The sequence below is a fragment of the Nerophis ophidion genome, linkage group LG07, assembly GCF_033978795.1.
Source record: "Nerophis ophidion isolate RoL-2023_Sa linkage group LG07, RoL_Noph_v1.0, whole genome shotgun sequence".
Classification (NCBI taxonomy): domain Eukaryota; kingdom Metazoa; phylum Chordata; class Actinopteri; order Syngnathiformes; family Syngnathidae; genus Nerophis; species Nerophis ophidion.
This window is the reverse complement of record NC_084617.1, coordinates 64,318,887-64,340,107: the sequence shown is the minus strand read 5'-3', so window position 1 is coordinate 64,340,107 and position 21,221 is coordinate 64,318,887. Positions and strand designations below refer to the sequence as shown.

The 21,221-nt window shown below is 43.4% G+C and overlaps 1 protein-coding gene across 3 annotated transcripts in view; it reads right to left on the bottom strand.

The window, feature by feature from the left end:
- mvb12bb (multivesicular body subunit 12Bb) overlaps positions 1-21,221 on the bottom strand; it is a 125,519-nt gene that overhangs the window by 2,247 nt on the left and 102,051 nt on the right. The window contains exon 9 of one of the 3 annotated variants that reach the window (XM_061905030.1): positions 20,276-20,335. The exons of 1 other annotated variant lie outside the window; for it this stretch is intronic. In XM_061905030.1, the coding sequence (XP_061761014.1) occupies positions 20,276-20,335 (60 nt within the window). Of the gene's footprint in view, positions 1-20,213; positions 20,336-21,221 lie in introns of those variants that run through there. One more of the 3 variants, XM_061905029.1, reaches the window with a different exon arrangement.

Here is a 21,221-nt window from a genome sequence, read left to right as displayed (position 1 = left end):
GTGGAGAACATCCATCCATCCCATCCATTTTCTACCGCTTGTCCTTTTTGGGGTTGTGTGTGTGTGTGTGTGTGGGGTGGGGTGGGGGGGGGGGGTGCAAGAGCCTATCTCAGCTGCATTCAGGCGGAATGCGGTGTACACACATTTATATATATATATATATATATATATATATATATATATATATATATATATAGAACATATATATATATATATATATATATATATGTTCTTCTCAGCCCGGTGGTCTGGTTTCTGGTTTCTTAATTTTTATTTATTTATCATAACAAAAACCTCCCTTTTTCATGACAAAGAAAAAAATAAATAAATAAATTAAAAACCTCTACAATTTATTTTTCTCATACATTTTCATATTAAGTTACAAGTTAATTATTTTCTTTTAAATTCATCACATTTTTGATGGATTTGAGTCGTATATATATATATATATATATATATATATATATATATATATATATATATATATTATTTATATAGAATATATATATATATATATATATATAGAATATATATATATATATATATATATATATCCATCCATCCAAATCTACCGCTTATTCCCTTTATATATATATATATATATATATATATATATATATATATATATATATATATATATATGCATTCCGATATATATGCATTTTTAGACGTAATGATTTGCCTGAGTGACAAGGAGATGCGGAGAGTAACAATTGGTAGAAAATTAAAAACGACAGATTTAAAAAAATAATCACTAAAAACATCTGGTGTAGAATGTAGATAGTATGTTGTGTTCAGAAAAGCCGATGCCAAAAAAACTACATTTTATTTAAAAAATTTGATGAATTTGAGAGAAAAACAACCAAGCTGGAACTGTATATGAAAATTTAAGAGCAAAATAAATTAAAATATTAAAAAATAAACTGTTTGGAAGAGGCATACATAGTGTATGTACATAGTACATAGTGTCATGAACCGAGGTGTATGACTGCATCACACCGCTAGAGGGTGCTGTATGATCACTGAAATAAGTTTCTAGCTATTCAAAAAAAGGCAACTATTGAGCACACAGCAACAATGGCTTAGAACAGGTTCTCGCAATTAAAATACGTCGTATTCTGATTTTCATCTACTTGACGGAACCTCCAAAGCTGTCACACATCACAACCCTGTTAGTGTGGAAATTCAGGCCCCCCAGGACCCAAAAAACAGATTGCACAGTAAATAAACAAATCTCACTATGCATGTATGTACATAGCCTATGTATCTAAATGTGTGTGTGAGTGTGTGTGCGCGTGTGTGTGGATGATGGATGGGGGAATGGGGTGTTATCGGGGAGAGCATGTATCAATGTCTGCCACTTTTACACAGAGGCTGACAGGACAGTGACACACTAGAACATGGGCGGCAGTCACCCAGACGAGGCCGGGCTTCATTTCCTGTTCCTGCTCCTCTGCCAAAAATATGTGACATGTTGTCTTCATTAATTCCACCTCCATTTGGAGCTGGCCCTCTCACGGCACACACCCGCCCCCATGCATCCGCACATAGGAACACACGGCTAACTCCCAAAAGCAATGCCGAAAAGCCATCATGCATAGGTGCTAATGAAAACCTTGTCATGTGCACACACACACACACACACACATTCACACACACACGCAATCAACAAAAAATCCTGACTTTGGAGCAATGTTCACAGACTCTAGTATTTGGCTCTATATTAGATGCAATGGTTTTCCAAAATTGGGACCATAATTTATGTCCTAACTTGTTCCTCGGTCCTCATATGGAAGGTACTTTTCCTCATTGATGTCTCATGAAGGGTAGAGAAACACACACACACACACACACTATCAACAAAAAATCCTGACTTTGGAGCAATGTTCACGGACTCTAGTATTTGAATCTACATTAGATGCAATGGTTTTCCAAAATTGGGACCATAATTTATGTCCGAACTTGTTCCTCGGTCCTCATATGGAACGTACTTTTCCTCATTGATGTCTCATGAAGGGGAGAGAAACACACACACACACACACACACACACACACACACACACACACAATCAACAAAAAAATCCTGACTTTGGAGCAATGTTCACGGACTCTAGTATTTGGCTCTATATTAGATGCAATGGTTTTCCATATTGGGACCATAATTTATTTCCTAACTTGTTCACCGGTCCTCATATGGAAGGTACTTTTCCTCATTGATGTCTCATGAAGGGTAGAGAAACACACACACACACACACACACACACACACACATACACACACACACACACACACACACACACACACACACACACACCGAACAAATCCCAGAGTGAGCTCAACATGTTTGTGTTTGAGTCCATCCGTCATTTCTCTGACTGTCATTGTCTCACAAAGTTTAGACACAATTTAAGAACACTGCTTTTGAACTTTGACCTTATGCGTTCTCTTCCTTACGCACACTCCAGTTTGACATTTTGTGTCTCTCACTCACACACACATTCTTTTATTTGTTACCTTCTTGAGACCTCTGAAAAATGCCTACATCTGGTACTATGAAAAACTGAACATTTGTGCAATATTATGATAAAAGTTGGAATTGTACTCCATAACAGTCGCAATTTTACGAGAAAAGCGTAGAATTTTGGCCATTTTATGAAAAGAGCCGTAATTTTACTCGACAAAAGTCGCTTTTAAATTTTTAAGCAATATATTGCAGCCTTTGCACCCGTCAATGTTTACTTTTGAATGCACATTAAATCAACAAAAAATCCTGACTTTGGAGCAATGTTCACGGACAGTAGTATTTGGCTCTATATTAGATGCCATGGTTTTCCAAAATTGGGACCATAATTTATGTCCTAACTTGTTCACCGGTCCTCATAGGGAAGGTACTTTTCCTCATTGATGTCTCATGAAGGGTAGAAAAACACACACACACCCACACACACACACACACACACACACACACACACACACACACACACACACACACACAGACACACACACACACACACACACCCACACACACACACACACACGGAACAAATCCCAGAATGAGCTCAACATGTTTGTGTTTGAGTCCGTCCGTCATTTCTCTGACTGTCATTGTCTCAAAAAGTTTAGACACAATTTAAGAACACAATCGTCAGCTTGTGAACTTTGACCTTATGCGCTCTCTTCCTTACGCACACTCCAGTTTGACATTTTGTGTCTCTCACTCACACACACATTCCTGTATTTGTTACCTTCTTGAGACCTCTGAAAAATGCCTACCTCTGGTACTATGAAATCTGAACATTTGTGCAATATTATGATAAAAGTTGGAATTGTACTCCATAACAGTCGCAATTTTACGAGAAAAGCGTAGAATTTTGGCCATTTTATGAAAAGAGTCGTAATTTTACTCAACAAAAGTCACAATTTAAAAAAAAAAACTTTTACATTTTTAAGCAATATATTGCAGCCTTTGCACCCGTCAATGTTTACTTTTGAATGCACATTAAATCAACAAAAAATCCTTACTTTGGAACAATGTTCACGGACAGTAGTATTTGGCTCTATATTAGATGCAATAGTTTTCCATATTGGGACCATAATTTATGTCCTAACTTGTTCACCGGTCCTCACACGGAAGGTATTTTTCCTCTTTGATGTCTCGTGAAGGGTAGAGAAACACACACACACAGACACACACACACACACACACACACACACACAGAACAAATCCCAGAATGAGCTCAACAAGTTTGTGTTTGAGTCCATCCGTCATTTCTCTGACTGTCATTGTCTCACAAAGTTTAGACACAATTTAAGAACACTGCTTTTGAACTTTGACCTTATGCGTTCTCTTCATTACGCACACTCCAGTTTGACATTTTGTGTCTCTCACTCACACACACATTCCTGTATTTGTTACCTTCTTGAGACCTCTGAAAAATGCCTACCTCTGGTACTATAAAAAACTGAACATTTGTGCAATATTATGATAAAAGTTGGAATTGTACTCCATAACAGTCGCAATTTTACGAGAAAAGCGTAGAATTTTGGCCATTTTATGAAAAGAGTCGTAATTTTACTCGACAAAAGTCGCTTTTAAATTTTGAAGCAATATATTGCAGCCTTTGCACCCGTCAATGTTTACTTTTGAATGCACATTAAATCAACAAAAAATCCTGACTTTGGAGCAATGTTCACGGACAGTAGTACTTGGCTCTATATTAAATGCAATGGTTTTCTAAAATTGGGACCATAATTTATGTCCTAACTTGTTCACCAGTCCTCATATGGAAGGTACTTTTCCTCATTGATGTCTCATGAAGGGTAGAGAAACACACACACACACACACACACACACACACACACACACACACACACACGCTTCACTCATCCTCACACATTCTCCCTATATGAACTCAAATCATTAAGCATGCCGCCAAAGAGTGTTTTTCAGCGGCGCAAACCACATGAAGACGTCCCTTTAAATCACGTACTAATTAACACTTAAAAAGACACAAATTAGATATGCGTGGCTAAAAGCAATTATAATATCCGCAAGTTTTGCGAGTCATTTGGGAAATGAAAAGAATTCCTAATTGCTGGAACCAACATCATTGCAGACATGGCTTAAGTGAGGCCTGCTAGGAAATGGTCTTATCTACAAGTGTGCCAACAGTTATCCTCGATTACACGTGCACACGTGCTGTATATAAGCCTGGACTGCACATCTCTTTCAATAATTCCTATTTTTAGAAGCATTTAAGATTCATTCTAAACTCATTTCAATACGCTAGCCTTTAAATCAGGGGTCTCAAACTCAATTTACCTGGGGGCCACTGGATGCAGAAACTGGGTAAGGCTGGGCCGTAGGAAAAGATTTCTTAAAAAATCAAACATGCACTTTTTAATGAATTCACCTTCTATGAGCGGCTTTCCCGCCCTGGCAACATACTTGCCAACCCTCACGATTTTTCCGGGGGACTTCAGAATTTCAGTGCACCTCCCGACAATCTACTGTACCGGTGCAACCATTTTGACTGCACTGCCTTTAACGGCCCCTGACAACAGTGGTTCTCAACCTTTTTTCAGTGATGTACCCCCTGTGAACCTTTTTTGCAATTCAAGTAACCCCTAATCACAGCAAAGCATTTTTGGTTGGAAAAAAAGAGATACAGAAGTAAAATACAGCACTATGTCATCAGTTTCTGATTTATTAAATTGTATAACAGTGCAAAATATTGCTCATTTGTAGTGGTCTTTCTTGAACTATTTGGAAACAAAGATATAAAAATAACTAAAAACTTGTTGAAAAATAAACAAGTAATTCAATTATAAATAAAGATTTCTACACATAGAAGTAATCATCAACTTAAAGTGCCCTCTTTGGGGGTTGTAATAGAGATCCATCTGGATTCATCAACTTCATTCTAAACATTTCTTCACAAAAAAAGAAATCTTTAACATCAATATTTATGGAACATGTCCTCAAAAAAATCTAGCTGGCAACACTGAATATTGCATTGTTGCATTTCTTTCCACAGTTTATGAACTTAAATTCATATCTACTCATTGATACTTTAAATTTAACTTTAGTATTATTCAAAGAATATAATTATTAAGTAATTATGAATCGCTGCTATTTTACAGAATATTTTTAATAAATCTTGCTTGTCCCTTGGCATACCTTCACATACCCCCAGGGATTTGCGCACCCTCAATATGAGGACTACTGCTCTACAACTTGTCATCGCGCACGTTTTTACATCTCACCACCAAAGCGACAGCTCAGTATCATGTTGAGTGAGACTTGTCCAGACAAAATGTTAGAGGCTGCAAGACTTACTTGGTCAACAGCCATACAGGTCACACTGAGGGTGGCCACATAAACAACTTTAACACTGTTACAAATATGCGCCACACTTCGAACCCACACCAAACAAGAATGACAAACACATTTTGGGAGAACATCCGCACCCTAACACAACTTAAACACAAGGATACAAATACCCAGAACACCTTGCAGCTCTAACTCTCCCGGGCTACAATATACACCACCTCAACCGTATATTGTAGCCCAGAAAAGTTAGGGCTGCATGGGATTCTGGGTATTTGTTCTGTTGTGTTTATGTTGTATTACGGTGCGGATTTTCTCCTGAAATGTGTTTGTCATTCTTGTTTGGTGTGGGTTCACAGTCTGGCACATATTTGTAACAGTGTTAAAAAATTTTTTACGGCCACCCTCAGTGTGACATGTGTAGCTGCTGATCAAATATGTCTTGATTTGACACACGTGCAAGCTGCACAGTCAGATGCAACATATTCTGGGCTTGCACGCTGTCGGTACAGGATGTAGCGGGCGCTAAAGGAAGTGCCATTATTGCACTCCCTGAATATTGTTGATTGGGCAAAAATCGGCAGGGATTTCGAGAGAATGGATGCCCTGATATTTCGGGGGACTCCTGGGAAAATAGGTGACGCTGTCAAGCGCCATTTATATTAAACTCGCGGTCACCACACCCCTCCGACTTTCAGGTATGACAATATAATCTCACTAAAACACTAGTAACACAAAAAGCAGATAAGGGATTTTCCAGAATCATCCTTGTAAATTTGTCTAATAACACCTGAATCGCTCCCACTGCTCTCGTCTTTTTTTTTTTTTTCTTGTAGTCCTTCACTCTCACTATCCTCATTCACAAATCTTTCATCCTCGCTTAAATTAATGGGGAAATCGTCGCTTTCTTGGTCCGACTCGCTCTTGCTGCTGGTGGCCATGATTATAAACAATGTGAGGATGTGAGGAGCCCTACATCCCGTGACGTCACGCGCACATCGTCTGCTACTTTCGGTAAAGGAAAGGCTTTTTTTTTAGAAACCAAAAGTTGCGAACTTAATCGTCGATGTTCTCTACTAAATCCTTTCAGCTAAAATATGGCAATATCGCGAAATGATCAAGTATGACACAAAGACTGAACCTGATATACCCGTTTAAATAAGAAAATCTCGTTTCAGTAGGACTTTAAAGGGAGAATGCAAGACATGAACCTTGGATATACTTTAGAGTAGTCAGTGTACAGCAAGTGCAGATACTAGTAATGTCTATGGAGAGCATTTCCATTAAGTTGTCTTCAGTAGGGCTGGGCAATATATCGAATATACTCGATATATCGTGGGTTTGTCTCTGTGTAATGTAGAAAATGACTAGTTCAGAGTATTTGAGTATACATCCTCACACAGTTGCTTTTAGCTGCGGGCATCACGCTATAGGCTTCTCTCACTCTTTCTTGTCTCCCCTCCGCACAGAGAGATAAAACAAGCGCACCTTGTTACGTACGTCTCATACTGTCGCGCGTGCAACGTCACACGCCCTCACTTAGCAGAGAGGTAGAGGAATGGGTAACGTTAGCTGTGGCAGGTGGTGCAAGCGGAGCGGTGCGAGTGGTAATACGAGACAGAGAAGGTACCAATCTGCTAACAAATGGAAGAATAAATATTTCCCAAGAAAAACAGCACAGAATGCATCAACTGGCAGTGGTTGGTCTTCAAGGCGTACTATGTAAAGTACGCGGCATAAGCGTGGCTACAAAAAGTAGCAGCACTACTAATTTGTAGCTTCATTTGAAAAGTTACCTGCTAGAGCATAGGTGTCAAACTCTGGCCCGCGGACCAAATTTGGCCCGCCGTGTAATTTAATTCGGCCCTTGAAGCAATATCAAATTAACATTAGAGTTATAGAGTTAGAGTTATACAGCGGTGCCGCTGTAACACCGCATTCACCGATTTCCCGGGAGACTCTCGAATTTCAGTGTCCCTCCCGAAAATCTCCCGGTGCAACCATTCTCCCGAATTCCACCCGGACAACAATATTGAGGGTGTGCCTTAAAGGCACTGCCTTTAGCGTCCCCAACAACCTGTCAAGTCTGTTTTTCCTCCTCAAAAACAGCGTGCCGGCCCAGTCACGTAATATATGTGGCTTCTACACACATGTAAGTAAATGCAAGGCATACTTGATCAACAGCATACAGGTCACACCGAGGGTGGCCATATAAACAACTTTAACACTGTTACAAATATGCGCCACACTGCGAACCCACACCAAACAAGAATGACAAACACATTTCGGGAGAACATCTGCACCGTAACACAACATAAACACAACAGAACAAATACCCAGAACCTCTTGCAGCACTAACTCTTCAGGACCGCTACAATATACACCCCCTCCCCGCTACCAACAAACCCCGCCCCCCTAACCCCTCCCACCTGAGCCCCGACATTAACTGAGCAGTAAAAAGGCCTGAATGGTTGATTTATTCATTGTTATTTTATTTTCAAATGTATTAGCCTCTGGAAAAAGTTAATGTTAATATTTACCTCAGAAGGCTGCAAATACAAAAGAGACATTCAATTTTTATTTAAATTTGATTTGATGTGCCATTGATATGTTTTAATTATTATTGTTATTATTATTTGAAACTCAATTTTGCATGTCATTATAAAGTTATATAAGCCTTGCTTGTTCAATATTCAATGAACAAGTTGTTTGGGTCCCTATTAAAAGGTTAATTTGTTCAACCTCGGCCCGCGGCTTTGTTCAGTTTTGAATTTTGGCCCACTCTGTATTTGAGTTTGACACCCCTGTGCAAGAGAATAAGGAGTGCTTAAAACTGAAATGAAGTGAAGTGAATTATATTTGCAATTTATTTTGCAATTATAACTCTGCATGTCTGCATCTCCGGCCGGTTCCACGATCAACAAATAGCCCGAAGCAACCTGCACTGACCCAACTGAGTTTGGCGTCTTCCATTCCCACATTAACGCTGTATGAAATAAATAGTCAACAACTGAAAGAGATAACGTCTGCAGGAACCTACCACATAGCAAAGGACATACATTATTTGATTTCCTATTATGCAGCTCAATTAAGTTTTACAGTTATTAAAATATCTTGTGTGACATCATGCACAAAAGTGCACTTTATTTGTTTTAAAGTAGTGTAGTGGCGTTCTCTACAGAAAGTGCACTTTAAAATAATGTTTTTTTGATACGTCATCTTAGTGACATCATGCACAAAAGTGCACTAATAGCTTGTTTTAAAATGTCTCTGACAATCTTGCACCTTCTGTTTTGAAATTGCATGAATGTTTGTGCCACTGCTTAATTACTGTTTAATAAATCCTGTTTTGGTCAATTGACTTAGTTGTGATTCCCCTCCCTCCATGAAAGTTTTAAATGAGCATATATTAATGCAGTATGAAAAAAAATGTTTTAATGTAGACAAATAGAATCATCATACTGCTGTGATTATGTGCATCAAGTGTTCATTCAAGGCTAAGGCAAAATATCGAGCTGTTAATCATGTATCGTGACATGACCTAAAAATATCGAGATATTAATAAAAGGCCATATCGCCCAGCTGTAGACTTAAACATGTTTAATTTTTACTGTGAAATATAGTTTTTTCCCCATGTGAATGCTTTAGTCATTTGCTTACAGGTGTATCTTGTTTTTTATATATTTTGCAAATGTTTGTGTGCCATATTAGTGAAATGCAATCATAATATTTCTAATATAATGACTACAAAGAGGGAAAATTACAACCACTTTCACTTTGTTGTGCAATTAAACACTGCACCTTCCACCGCAATTCATGGTACAATGAAACCAAGCATCTTAAAAAAAAAAAGCCCGCAAAATCCTGGGAGTACTGATAAATTGCTGTCAATGTTCAAAACTAACACTTAAGATCTATTTCAGGCCCCATTCCGTTCGCTCTTTATCTCCTCCCTCTTGGAGAGATTTTTTAAAAACATGGTGTGTTTTATCACTTTTATGCAGATGACTGCCAAATTTATATGCCAATTTCAAAAGGCCACGGCACCCCTGACACTCCTTCTTAACTGTCTATGTGACGTCGAGGCTTGGTTAGCACAGAATTTTTTAATAATGAATGAGGGAAAAACGGAAATTTCCGTTTTTGGTCCGGCCCTCACTGACTTGGGACCATTGCAAAATTATGTGCGTCCCAAAGTCACCAGCCTTGGCGTCACTATAGACAGCGATTTTAAACTAGACAAACAAGTCAATGTTGTTTTAAAATCGTGTTTTTATTACCTTCGTCTTTCAGTAAAGGTTAAACCGTTTTTACCTTTTTGAACAAGTCGTGCATGCTTTTATTTCAAGTCGCCTGGACTACTGCAATGCACTTTATGCTGGCATTAGCCAAAAAGCTCTCTCCCGGTTGCAGTTAGTCCAGAACGCGGCAGCACGACTTTTAACAGGGACCAGGAAACACCAGCATATAACCCCAATTCTTCAGAGTTTGCACTGGCTCACTGTTCATTTTAGAATTGATTTTAAAACATTGCTGTTTGTTTTTAAATCTTTACATGGACTGGCACCTCAGTATTACTCGGACCTCATCCAAATTTACACTCCTGCGCGCGCTCTGAGGTCCGAGAGCCAGTTCCAACTCGTGGTGCCCAAGACCAGACTTAAAACCAGGGGAGACAGGGCCTTCTCTGTGGTCGGCCCTAAGATCTGGAACACTCTGCCCCTCCATGTTCAAACTGCTTCCACAGTGGAGTGTTTTAAGTCTCGTCTTAAGACCCACTTTTATTCTTTGGCTTTTAACACTACGTGAGTTGTGTGGTCCTCTGTCCTCTGTTGTCCTCTGTGTTTTTTATACACTTTGATTTCTATTTTACTGTTTTAATTGATTCTACCCTTTAAAATTGTTTTTAATCATATTTATTTTTATATTGGTTTTATATTTATTTATTTTTTGTTTTTATTCAGTCATTGGTGGAGCATAATATTGATTTTTAATATTGTTTTTAACATGACTGTGCAGCACTTTGGAAACGTTCTTGTTGTTTAAATGTGCTATATAAATAAAGTGGATTGGATTGGATTGGATTAAGTTTATATAAAATAAAGCAGAGTTGTAGGTTTGTTCAAATTCTGTGCTCTGAGGGGTTAAAGGGGAACATTATCACCAGACCTATGTAAGCGACTGTAGCGGTTGATTTACGGACAATAATTCGCCACACCTAGTGCTTGACCTTATTGTTATTATTCACTGTACTGTTCGATTGTGCACATGACAATGTTGTTCTGTTTCACTGTACTGTTCAATTAGGCACATGACAAGGTTGTTCCGTTGCAGGTAATTCGGCGCGGCCCCTTTAAGTGGCCGTCAGGAGATTCTCCCAAAGGGGGGGGTTTGTATTCCCCGCCATTTTTGAGTGTTTTAAGTCAGTCTGGTTTGTTCTAAAAGAATAAAGGACGCACACGTTTTTGTGTGTCAACGATACACGAAGTTGTCTTGCTTTCACGCTACAAGCACAACACTGGTGACCCCGACGCTTCACTGAACGAATTCAGTGGATTTTTTTTTTTTTCGACCATGACGGCGAATGCAGTTTCTCTGAAGCTGCCCGAGTTCTAGGAATCTTCTGCGACTGTATGGTTTGCCCAGGCCGAGGCACAGTTCACCCTGCGAGGTATCACCGAAGACGACACTAAGTTCCATTATGTCGTGTCCTCCCTCGGGAGCGCGACGGGGTCCAGAGTGGCTAGCGTCCTTACGCACCCACCGGAGAGGAACAAGTACCTCACGTTGAAGGCTCACCTGTTACAGACATTTGGACTTACCGACGCGGAGAGAGCTCGCCGCCTTTTTTCGTTGCAGGGGCTTGGCGATTGCAAGCCCTCTGAACTCATGGATAAAATACTAAACCTCTTGGGTGAGCACAGCCCAGGATTCCTGTTCGTGCAGCTTTTCCTGACACTCCTGCCTTCTCAGGTGCGGGCTGCTTTGGCTAACACCGCCATTTTGGACTGCCGCGAACTAGCTGCGGAAGCGGATAAAGTTTTTGTAGCCACCCAACCGACCTATGTGGCTGCATTTCTACCGGCTGAGGCAGATTCGCCCACTATCGCGGCTACCGCCGCGGTAGCGGCGCCCCCAGGCGGCAACCGGATTCTGGACTATGTTTTTTCCATGCGAAGTTCGGGACAAAAGCCAGGCGCTGCCGCCCCCCGTGCAGTTTTCGAGGACCGCCGCCGGGAAACGCCGGGGCCGGCGCTCAGCAGTAGCCATGAGTGTCGGCAGTACTGGCAGGCTGCTCTTCATCCAAGACTCCCTCTCTGGACGTCGGTTCCTGTGTGACACGGGCGCGCAGAAGAGTGTCCTGCCAGCATCAAGGTTGGACATGCTGTCTGAGTCTCATGGCCCCCCCATGGAAGCGGCCAACGGCAGCCCCATCCGCACTTATGGAATACGGTACGTGGAAGTGTGTTTTGGTGGACAGCGTTTCAGTTGGAACTTTGTGACTGCTAAAGTGACAGTGCCGCTCATCGAGGCAGATTTTCTCTGTGCTTTCGGCCTCCTTATGGATGTTAAAAACAGGCGTTTGGTGGATGCAATTACGTTCTGCTCCTACAAGTGCAGTCTCAGCGCGACAGACTCAATCAGACTTTCCAGCATGCTACCCACCGCAGACGTTTTTCTGCGCCTCCTCGCCGATTTCCCCACCCTGGTGCAGCCCACGTTCTCGTCAGCTACCACCAAACATGGTGTGGAACACCACATCTCCACCACGGGCCCCCCTGTGCACGCACGTGCCCGGCGCCTGGACCCCGCTAAGCTCTCCATCACTAGAGCTGAATTTGAGACCATGGAACGCCTCGGGATAATTCGCCGCTCAGACAGCCCGTGGGCGTCGCCCCTCCACATGGTGGATAAGCCCGGAGGTGGTTGGCGGCCGTGCGGGGATTACCGCAGACTCAACGAGGCGACTACCCCGGACCGTTACCGGTCCCCCACATACAAGACTTTTCCGCCAACCTGGCTGGTAAAACTGTATTTTCTAAGGTAGATCTCGTCCGGGGCTATCATCAGGTGCCGGTCCACCCCTCTGATATTCCGAAGACAGCGGTAATTACCCCATTTGGACTGTTTGAATTTTTACGTATGCCGTTTGGCCTTAAGAGCGCCGCACAGACTTTCCAGCGGTTGATGGACTCTGTTTTGCGTGATTTGCCGTTTTTGTTTGTTTACTTGGACGATATCCTGGTAGCAAGCACCTCGCAAGCCGAACATGTGACCCACCTTAGGACTCTTTTTCAGCGTCTTAGCCAACACAGGCTCATTGTTAACCCGGCTAAGTGCCAATTCGGGGTGTCTGTGATCGACTTCCTCGGTCATCGTGTCACGGAGTGCGGGGCAGTTCCCCTCCCAGCAAAGGTGGCTGCCATCGCAAACTTCCCCCGCCCACTCACGGTTAAGGCTCTTCAGGAGTTCCTGGGCATGGTAAATTTTTACCATCGTTTTATTCCCAGGGCAGCTGACCTCATGCGGCCGCTGTATGATGCTCTTAAAGGAGCTGCTCCCAAGCACATGGTGGACTGGTCTGACACGCGGCACAGTGATTTTGTGGGGGTCAAGTCTGCTCTCGCTAACGCTACCCTGCTGGCACACCCATTACCCGAGGCTCCCATTGCAATCACCACGGACGCGTCAGACTATGCCGTAGGTGCAGTGCATGAGCAGTGGGTGGGCGGCACTTGGCAACCTTTAGCTTTCTTTAGCAGGCAGTTGCACCCCTGCGAGAGGAAATATAGCACATTTGACCGTGAGCTCCTCGGCCTCTATCTGGCCATACGCCATTTCCGCTCGTTGCTTGAGGGCCGGCCTTTCACAGCTTTTGTGGACCACAAACCGCTCACTTTCGCGATGGCCAAGACAGCTGAACCGTGGTCGGCTCGGCAGCAGAGGCACCTCTCCTACGTCTCAGAGTTCACGACAGACATCCAACACCTTGCTGGTAAGAGCAATGTCGTTGCTGACTGCCTTTCCCGAGCTGTCGCTGGCGCTGTCCATGTCGGGCTCGATTTTGCTCAAATGGCAGTTGACTAGGCCGACGACCCTGACATCAAAGCTCTGAAGGCTGCAACCACAGGGTTACGGTTGTCTGAGGTCCCTTTTGAGGACACAGGGGTAATGCTCTTTTGTGACATCGCTACCGGTAGGCCACGGCCCCTTGTGCCCGCCTGTTGGAGGCGGCGTGTTTTCGACTCCATCCACGGCCTTTCTCACCCGGGGAGGAAACCTTCCCAGCGGCTAGTAGCTGCAAAATTTGTCTGGCGGGGATTAAAGAAAGATGTTAGGGACTGGGTTTCCACCTATGTAGCATGCCAGCGCTCAAAGGTGCACTGCCACACGCGGGCTCCACTGGCACCGTTTACGGTTCCGGAGCGCCGTTTTGACCATGTCAATGTGGACTTGGTCGGCCCTCTTCCATCCTCACGCAGCTACACATACCTTCTCACGATGGTTGACAGGACCACCCGCTGGCCGGAAGCAGTACCTCTGGCGTCCGCCACCTCCGCAGAGGTGGCACGCGCGTTCATTTGTACGTGGGTTGCCCGTTTCGGTACCCCGTCGGACATATCATCCGACCGGGGCTCGCAGTTCACTTCTGAGCTTTGGGCCGCTGTGGCCGAGAGCTTGGGAGTGAAACTCCACCACACAACGGCGTATCACCCACAGGCCAATGGTATGTGTGAGCGATTTCACAGATCCATGAAGGCAGCGCTTAGGGCGTCCCTGAAGGACAGCGCCTGGGTAGACAAACTCCCTTGGGTAATGCTGGGCCTTCGGACTGCCCCCAAGGAAGACCTGCAATCTTCCTCGGCAGAGTTGGTGTATGGGCAGCCCCTACGTGTGCCGGGTGATTTCATTCCTAGCACGACGGCATCTTGGTCCGCTGGTGAGCAACGAGCTGCTCTCCTCGATGCTGCCAAGGGTTTTGCCCCCATCCCCACTTCTCAGCACGGCCTTACGCCGTCTCATGTTCCCACTTCTTTAAGGGGTGCAGCTTTTGTTTTTGTCCGCCACGACGCCCACCGCGGCCCCTTTTAGCCCCCTTACAATGGGCCATTTCGCGTCCTAGAGAGCGGGGACAAACATTTTCTCTTGGATATCGGGGGTCGGTCTGAGAAGATCACGGTGGACCGGCTGAAAGCGGCCCACTTAGATCTTAGTCAGCCGGTTACCACAGCTGTACCCCCACGCCGGGGTCGTCCGCCCGTTTTGCTTAGGCCTCGTAATGACTTTTTGCATCCTTCTGAGCAATCCCTCGGTACCTTGGACTGTGCAGATACCATTCCGGTTCCCCCTGCTGACTCCCCGGCGTTAGTACCAGTCCGGCGCACCCGGTCTGGTAGACCTGTTCGTGCCCCTGTCTATTGACCGTTTATTTTCCTTAGTGATGGCGAATTCTGGGGGGACGTGTGTAGCGGTTGATTTACGGACATAATTCGCCACACCTAGTGCTTGACCTTATTGTTATTATTCACTGTACTGTTCGATTGTGCACATGACAATGTTGTTCTGTTTCACTGTACTGTTCAATTAGGCACATGACAAGGTTGTTCTGTTGCAGTTAATTCGGCGCGGCCCCTTTAAGTGGCCGTCAGGAGATTCTCCCAAAGGTGGGGGTTTGTTGTCCCCGCCATTTTTGAGTGTTTTAAGTCAGTCTGGTTTGTTCTAAAAGAATAAAGGACGCACACGTTTTTGTGTGTCAACGATACACGAGGTTGTCTTGCTTTTACGCTACAAGCACAACACGACAATATATACCTTGATGTTGCAGGAAAAAGACCATATGTTTTTTTAACCGATTTCCGAACTCTAAAAGGGTGAATTTGGCGATTTAAGCACCTTTCAATTGATAGCCTGTCGGAGCGATGACCTTTCACCCGTGACGTCACAACATGAAGCGATCCGCCATTTTCTCAATCTTATTACACGCACCAAGTCACATCAGCTCTGTTATTTTCCGTTTTTTCGACTGTTTTCCCATACCTTGGAGACATTATGCCTCGTCGGTGTGTTGTCGGAGGGTGTAATAACACGAACAGAGAGGGATTCAAGTTGCACCAATGGCCAAAAGATGCGAAAGTCCCTCATTTGTTCTGCACATTTTACTGACGACAGCTATGCTATGACAGAGATGGCAAGAATATGTGGATATCCTGCGACACTCAAAACAGATGCATTTCCAACGATAAAGTCAAAGAAATCAGCAATATTGGAAAATAGACCACCACTGAATCTGCCGGAATGCGTGAGCTATTCAGGGACGACGGCAGTCTGTTCCCGCAGACGAGCAAGGTAAACCCCCTGGATGTCTTGGCTAAGACGTGATTTATGCCACTTCTTTTTCTGTCTCATTTTGTCCACCAAACTTATAAGGTGGTGCATGAATGCACAAAGGTGAGTTCTGTTGATGTTATTGACTTATGTGGAGTGTGCTAATCAGACATATTTGGTCACGACATGACTGTGCGCTAATCGATGCTAACATGCTATTTAGGCTAGCTGTATGTACACAATGCATCATTATGCCTCATTTGTAGCTATATTTGCACCCAGCCTTTCCCTCCACCCACATTTAATGCCAAACAAACACATACCAATCGTTGGTTAGAAGGCGATCGCCGAATTCATCCTCGCTTCCTCCCGTGCCGCTGTGTGTCGTGATATGGCTCAATAACTTCAGTTTCTTCTTCAATTTATTTTTCGCTACCTGCCTCCACACTCCAACCATCCGTTTCAATACATGCGTAATCTGTTGAATTGCTTACGGCGCTGAAATCCGAGTGTGAATCCGAGCTACTATCGCTATACCTTTCTGTGCTATCCGCCATGTTTGTTTCTGGTGGTTTCACGCTGTGACGTCCCAGAATAATGGGCGGGTGGATATACTGATGGTGAAAATCAGGCACTTTGAAGCCGTTTTTCGGGATATTGCGTGATGGGTAAAATTTTGAGAAAAACTCAGAAAAATAAAATAAGTCACTGGGAACTGATTTTTATTGGTTTTAACCCTTCAGAAATTGTGATAATGTTCCCCTTTAAGGATACAAAAGCACACCCCATAAAATCAGAAGTTGACGCAATATTACTAGAACAAGTAAGCTTCCAAAGCATCACAGAATTTGCCGCAAATTTGTGACAAAGCTGCCAGGCAAAAAGCAGACATTTTAGGCGGCAACCATCACAAAAACACCTGTGAAAGAGTGAAAGTACTGAATAGAGAGAAAGAACCACCATGTTGCAGAAAACCGTGGTAGGGGTGAGAACATGGGTCAAACAAAATTCAGTTATATCTTGAGGATCTGTAAAATGTTGCAGAATTCAATTTTTCTGTCACAGTTTACAGGGTTTTATTGTATTTTTATGTGAATAATTAATGGGTTTTATAATCCGAAGGAGGGGTGTATCGACTGTTGAAAGTGTTAATCCAAATCAGAACAGTTTGGCCTTGGCTCACTCTTGTTATCAAAGGAAATCACCCATTGTCTTTGGCATGTTTGAAAAGTCTTCCTCTTCCAAATATTTTAAAATGTATTTCCGTAAGAGCCATGCAATATATATATTTTTTAACACTGAACAAAACTAAACGCGTGCATTTTTAAGTAAGACCAACATTTCTAGAGTATAATAGGTCTCTTATTCTTTGTAATAACATTGTTATTCTCGAGCTAACTGTGGAGGGGGCGTGGCTTGCTGGCCTGCAGCGAACTGGGGTGTTGCCAGGACAAGCCTCGAAATCAGCGACAGGTGCGTAGATGGCCCACCTGGGCCTTGTTATCTAATCACCTTTCGCTCTGTTATAAGCAGCAGCCAGGAGGAGGGACGGGTTGGGGCTGGAGCCAGAGCACGAGCGAAAACGAAAGAGAAAAATACAACTGCTAAAAAGTTACTGAGAGACTTATTGAAAAATAAAACAATATTGTAACCCTGAAACAGGCTCTCATGTGGGTCCTTGGTGGTCTGACAAACACCAGGAGGGCAAGCCCCACACTAACCAAGAATAAATAAACACCTTCTTACAAATTTGCGTCAAATTCGTGAAAAAGCTGCCAGCGAAAAGTAGATATTTTAGGCGGCAACCATCACAAAAAGGCCTGTGAAAGAGTGAAAGTACTGAATAGAGAGAAAGAACCACCATGTCGCAGAAAACCGCAACAGGGGTGAGAACATGGGTCAAGCAAAATTCAGTTATATCTTGAGGATCTGTAAAATGTTGCAGAATTCGATTTTTCCGTCACAGTTTACAGGGTTTTATTGTATTTCTATGTGAATAATTAATGGGTTTATAATCCGAAGGAGGGGTGTATCAACTGTTGAAAGTGTTAATCCAAATCAGAACAGTTTGGCCTTGGCTCACTCTTGTTATCAAAGGAAATCACCCATTGTCTTTGGCATGTTTGAAAAGTCTTCCTCTTCCAAATATTTTAAAATGTATTTCCGTAAGAGCCATACAATATATATATTTTTTAACACTGAACAAAACTAAACGCGTGCATTTTTAAGTAAGACCAACATTTCTAGCGTATAATAGGTCTCTTATTCTTTGTAATAACATTGTTATTCTCGAGCTAACTGTGGAGGGGGCGTGGCTTGCTGGCCTGCAGCGAACTGGGGTGTTGCCAGGACAAGCCTCGAAATCAGCGACAGGTGCGTAGATGGCCCACCTGGGCCTTGTTATCTAATCACCTTTCGCTCTGTTATAAGCAGCAGCCAGGAGGAGGGACGGGTTGGGGCTGGAGCCAGAGCACGAGCGAAAACGAAAGAGAAAAATACAACTGCTAAAAAGTTACTGAGAGACTTATTGAAAAATAAAACAATATTGTAACCCTGAAACAGGCTCTCATGTGGGTCCTTGGTGGTCTGACAAACACCAGGAGGGCAAGCCCCACACTAACCAAGAATAAATAAACAACTTCTTACAAATTTGCGGCAAATTCGTGAAAAAGCTGCCAGCGAAAAGTAGATATTTTAGGCGGCAACCATCACAAAAACGCCTGTGAAAGAGTGAAAGTACTGAATAGAGAGAAAGAACCACCATGTCGCAGAAAACCGCGGTAGGGGTGAGAACATGGGTGAAGCAAAATTCAGTTATATCTTGAGGATCTGTAAAATGTTGCAGAATTCGATTTTTCCGTCACAGTTTACAGGGTTTTATTGTATTTCTCTGTGAATAATTAATGGGTCTTATTGAATAATCCGAAAGAGGGGTGTATCAACTGTTGAAGGTGCTAATCCAAATCAGAACGGTTTGGCCTTGGCTCATTCTTGTTATCTAAGGAAATCACCCATTGTCTTTGGCATGTTTGAAAAGTCTTCCTCGTGATATTCTCTCCTTTTTTCCCTGCAGCTATCCCCCTGGTATAATAACATAAAGAACGAGAAGTAAAATAACACAATGGTGAGGGATGCTTCCACTTGGAAACTAATTATCAAGCTAAGCTGCGACTTCATCCTCATCAGCCGGGCCCCCGCCATTAATCTTGTGCTGTCGTCCACTTGACTAAATCCAGCGTGTTACACTATCTTGCATTTACTTCATCAGCTCCAGCACGGCTGTAATTAATGATTTCTCATGCCCTTCCCTTTCCCCCCAGCTCCGCTCGCCATGTGTCCGCCTGCTAATCACACTCACTAAAAAAAGAAAGGAAGGTGGTGAGGGAGCGACAAGTTGTGGAGGGAGAGACCGGATCGGCCAGGTTGTATCTAGGTTGGGCTTACACACACACACACACACACACCATTAATACCTGCTTTGACAGTGAGCTTCAATCAGGTGACCGTATGACAGCATGGCGACTCTGTGTGATTTGGATAGTTTGTGACAGGAAACAGAGGCAGAGTGCAGAACAGACACCGGGGTTTGATGAGGGAGTGTTTTCTCTGTAACACATCTCAAACCCAACAGCACCTGTTCTTTTACAGTGGTCTGTCACTTCCTGGCAGTTCTGATACCGCGGTGCTGTGCTAATGAGAGAGAAGGGGGGGGGGGGGTTGTCCCTCCATTAAAAACACACACACACACACACCGGGTCTTAACCATTCCTGCAGGCTAGTGTTTCATCCGAAATGGGGAGCAAATTGAGCGTGTTCGCCTGCTCGTGGTGAATTTTAAAAAGATCGAAACCTCTAGAACTCTACGTCGTTCCTAGAGATGCTTGATTGAACTGTTTGGGGGGACGAATTGGGGAATACAAGTCAAGGGCTTTGGAACAGTAGACAAAGCTTTTAAGAGGGAATGGCTGCCTCGCCGGCCATGCTTTTTATTCAATTGGGGCTTAGTGGAGCCAACAGGGTCTCGCTGTCTCAGACACTTAATTACAAGCCCAAGATTGTTTGCTTTGCATTCTAGGCCAGCGGCGGCAGCTGCAGTCGAGCGTTGCAGCCTCTACTCACTTCCTCCTCGATCTGTGCCAGGGATTTGATCGTAATGCCCATTAAATTGACTCGCTGCATCTGAAATCAAAAGCATGGAGAGGAGGGAGAAGGGAAGGAAAGAAAAAAAAACACACAAGGAACATGGCGGTTAGGCTCATGGCTAAGTAAGCATGCTTAAAATCTTTAATCCTCTCCCTCTGTGTCAATACAAACCGGCTATGGTGACAACCGCCGCCAGCCAGCCAAATGGACTGCATTGAGCCAGCTTTGCCTGAGTGCACGCATTCATCACTCAGGGTGGAGGCAAGGACAGCAGTGGATAGGATAGCAAAGGAAGGAATAATAGATGGAAGAAAAAGGCAAAGAAAGACGGGTGGAAAAGAAGAACGGAAAGCAGAGAGGACAAACAGAAAGGCAGGAAAGGAAAGGAAAGGAAAGACAGGGAATGTGGTGGACAGGAGAGGAGTAGTCTAGGAAAATTTTCAACTTCTATACCCACTTCCTGTTCACTTGGCGCAGGTATATCGTTAGCCTAATACGACTTTTGGCATTTCAGGTTTGTTGTTTTCACGTAGTCTGTATGCTACACGCGACTGCTTGTGTTGAAGACTTTATTACGCTAAGCTATGTTTTGCCTTGGGCTTCCTGTTCTTCTCCGAGCGGCACACCCTTTATAGCAGGGGTCGGGAACCTTTTTGGCTGAGAGAGCCAAAAAGCCAAATATTTTAAAATGTATTTCCGTAAGAGTCATACAATATATATTTTTTTTTACACTGAACAAAACTAAACGCGTGCATTTTTAAGGAAGACCAACATTTCTAGCGTATAGTAGGTCTCTTATTCTTTGTAATGGAGACCAGCTGCAGGGTCTTTGCCACACCGGAGTCGGTTTGGAGGGACCGGAGGAGATGCGGATGAGGGGACAGGGCTGCGGAGCTAACAATGAGCGCTGGGACGGAGAGTC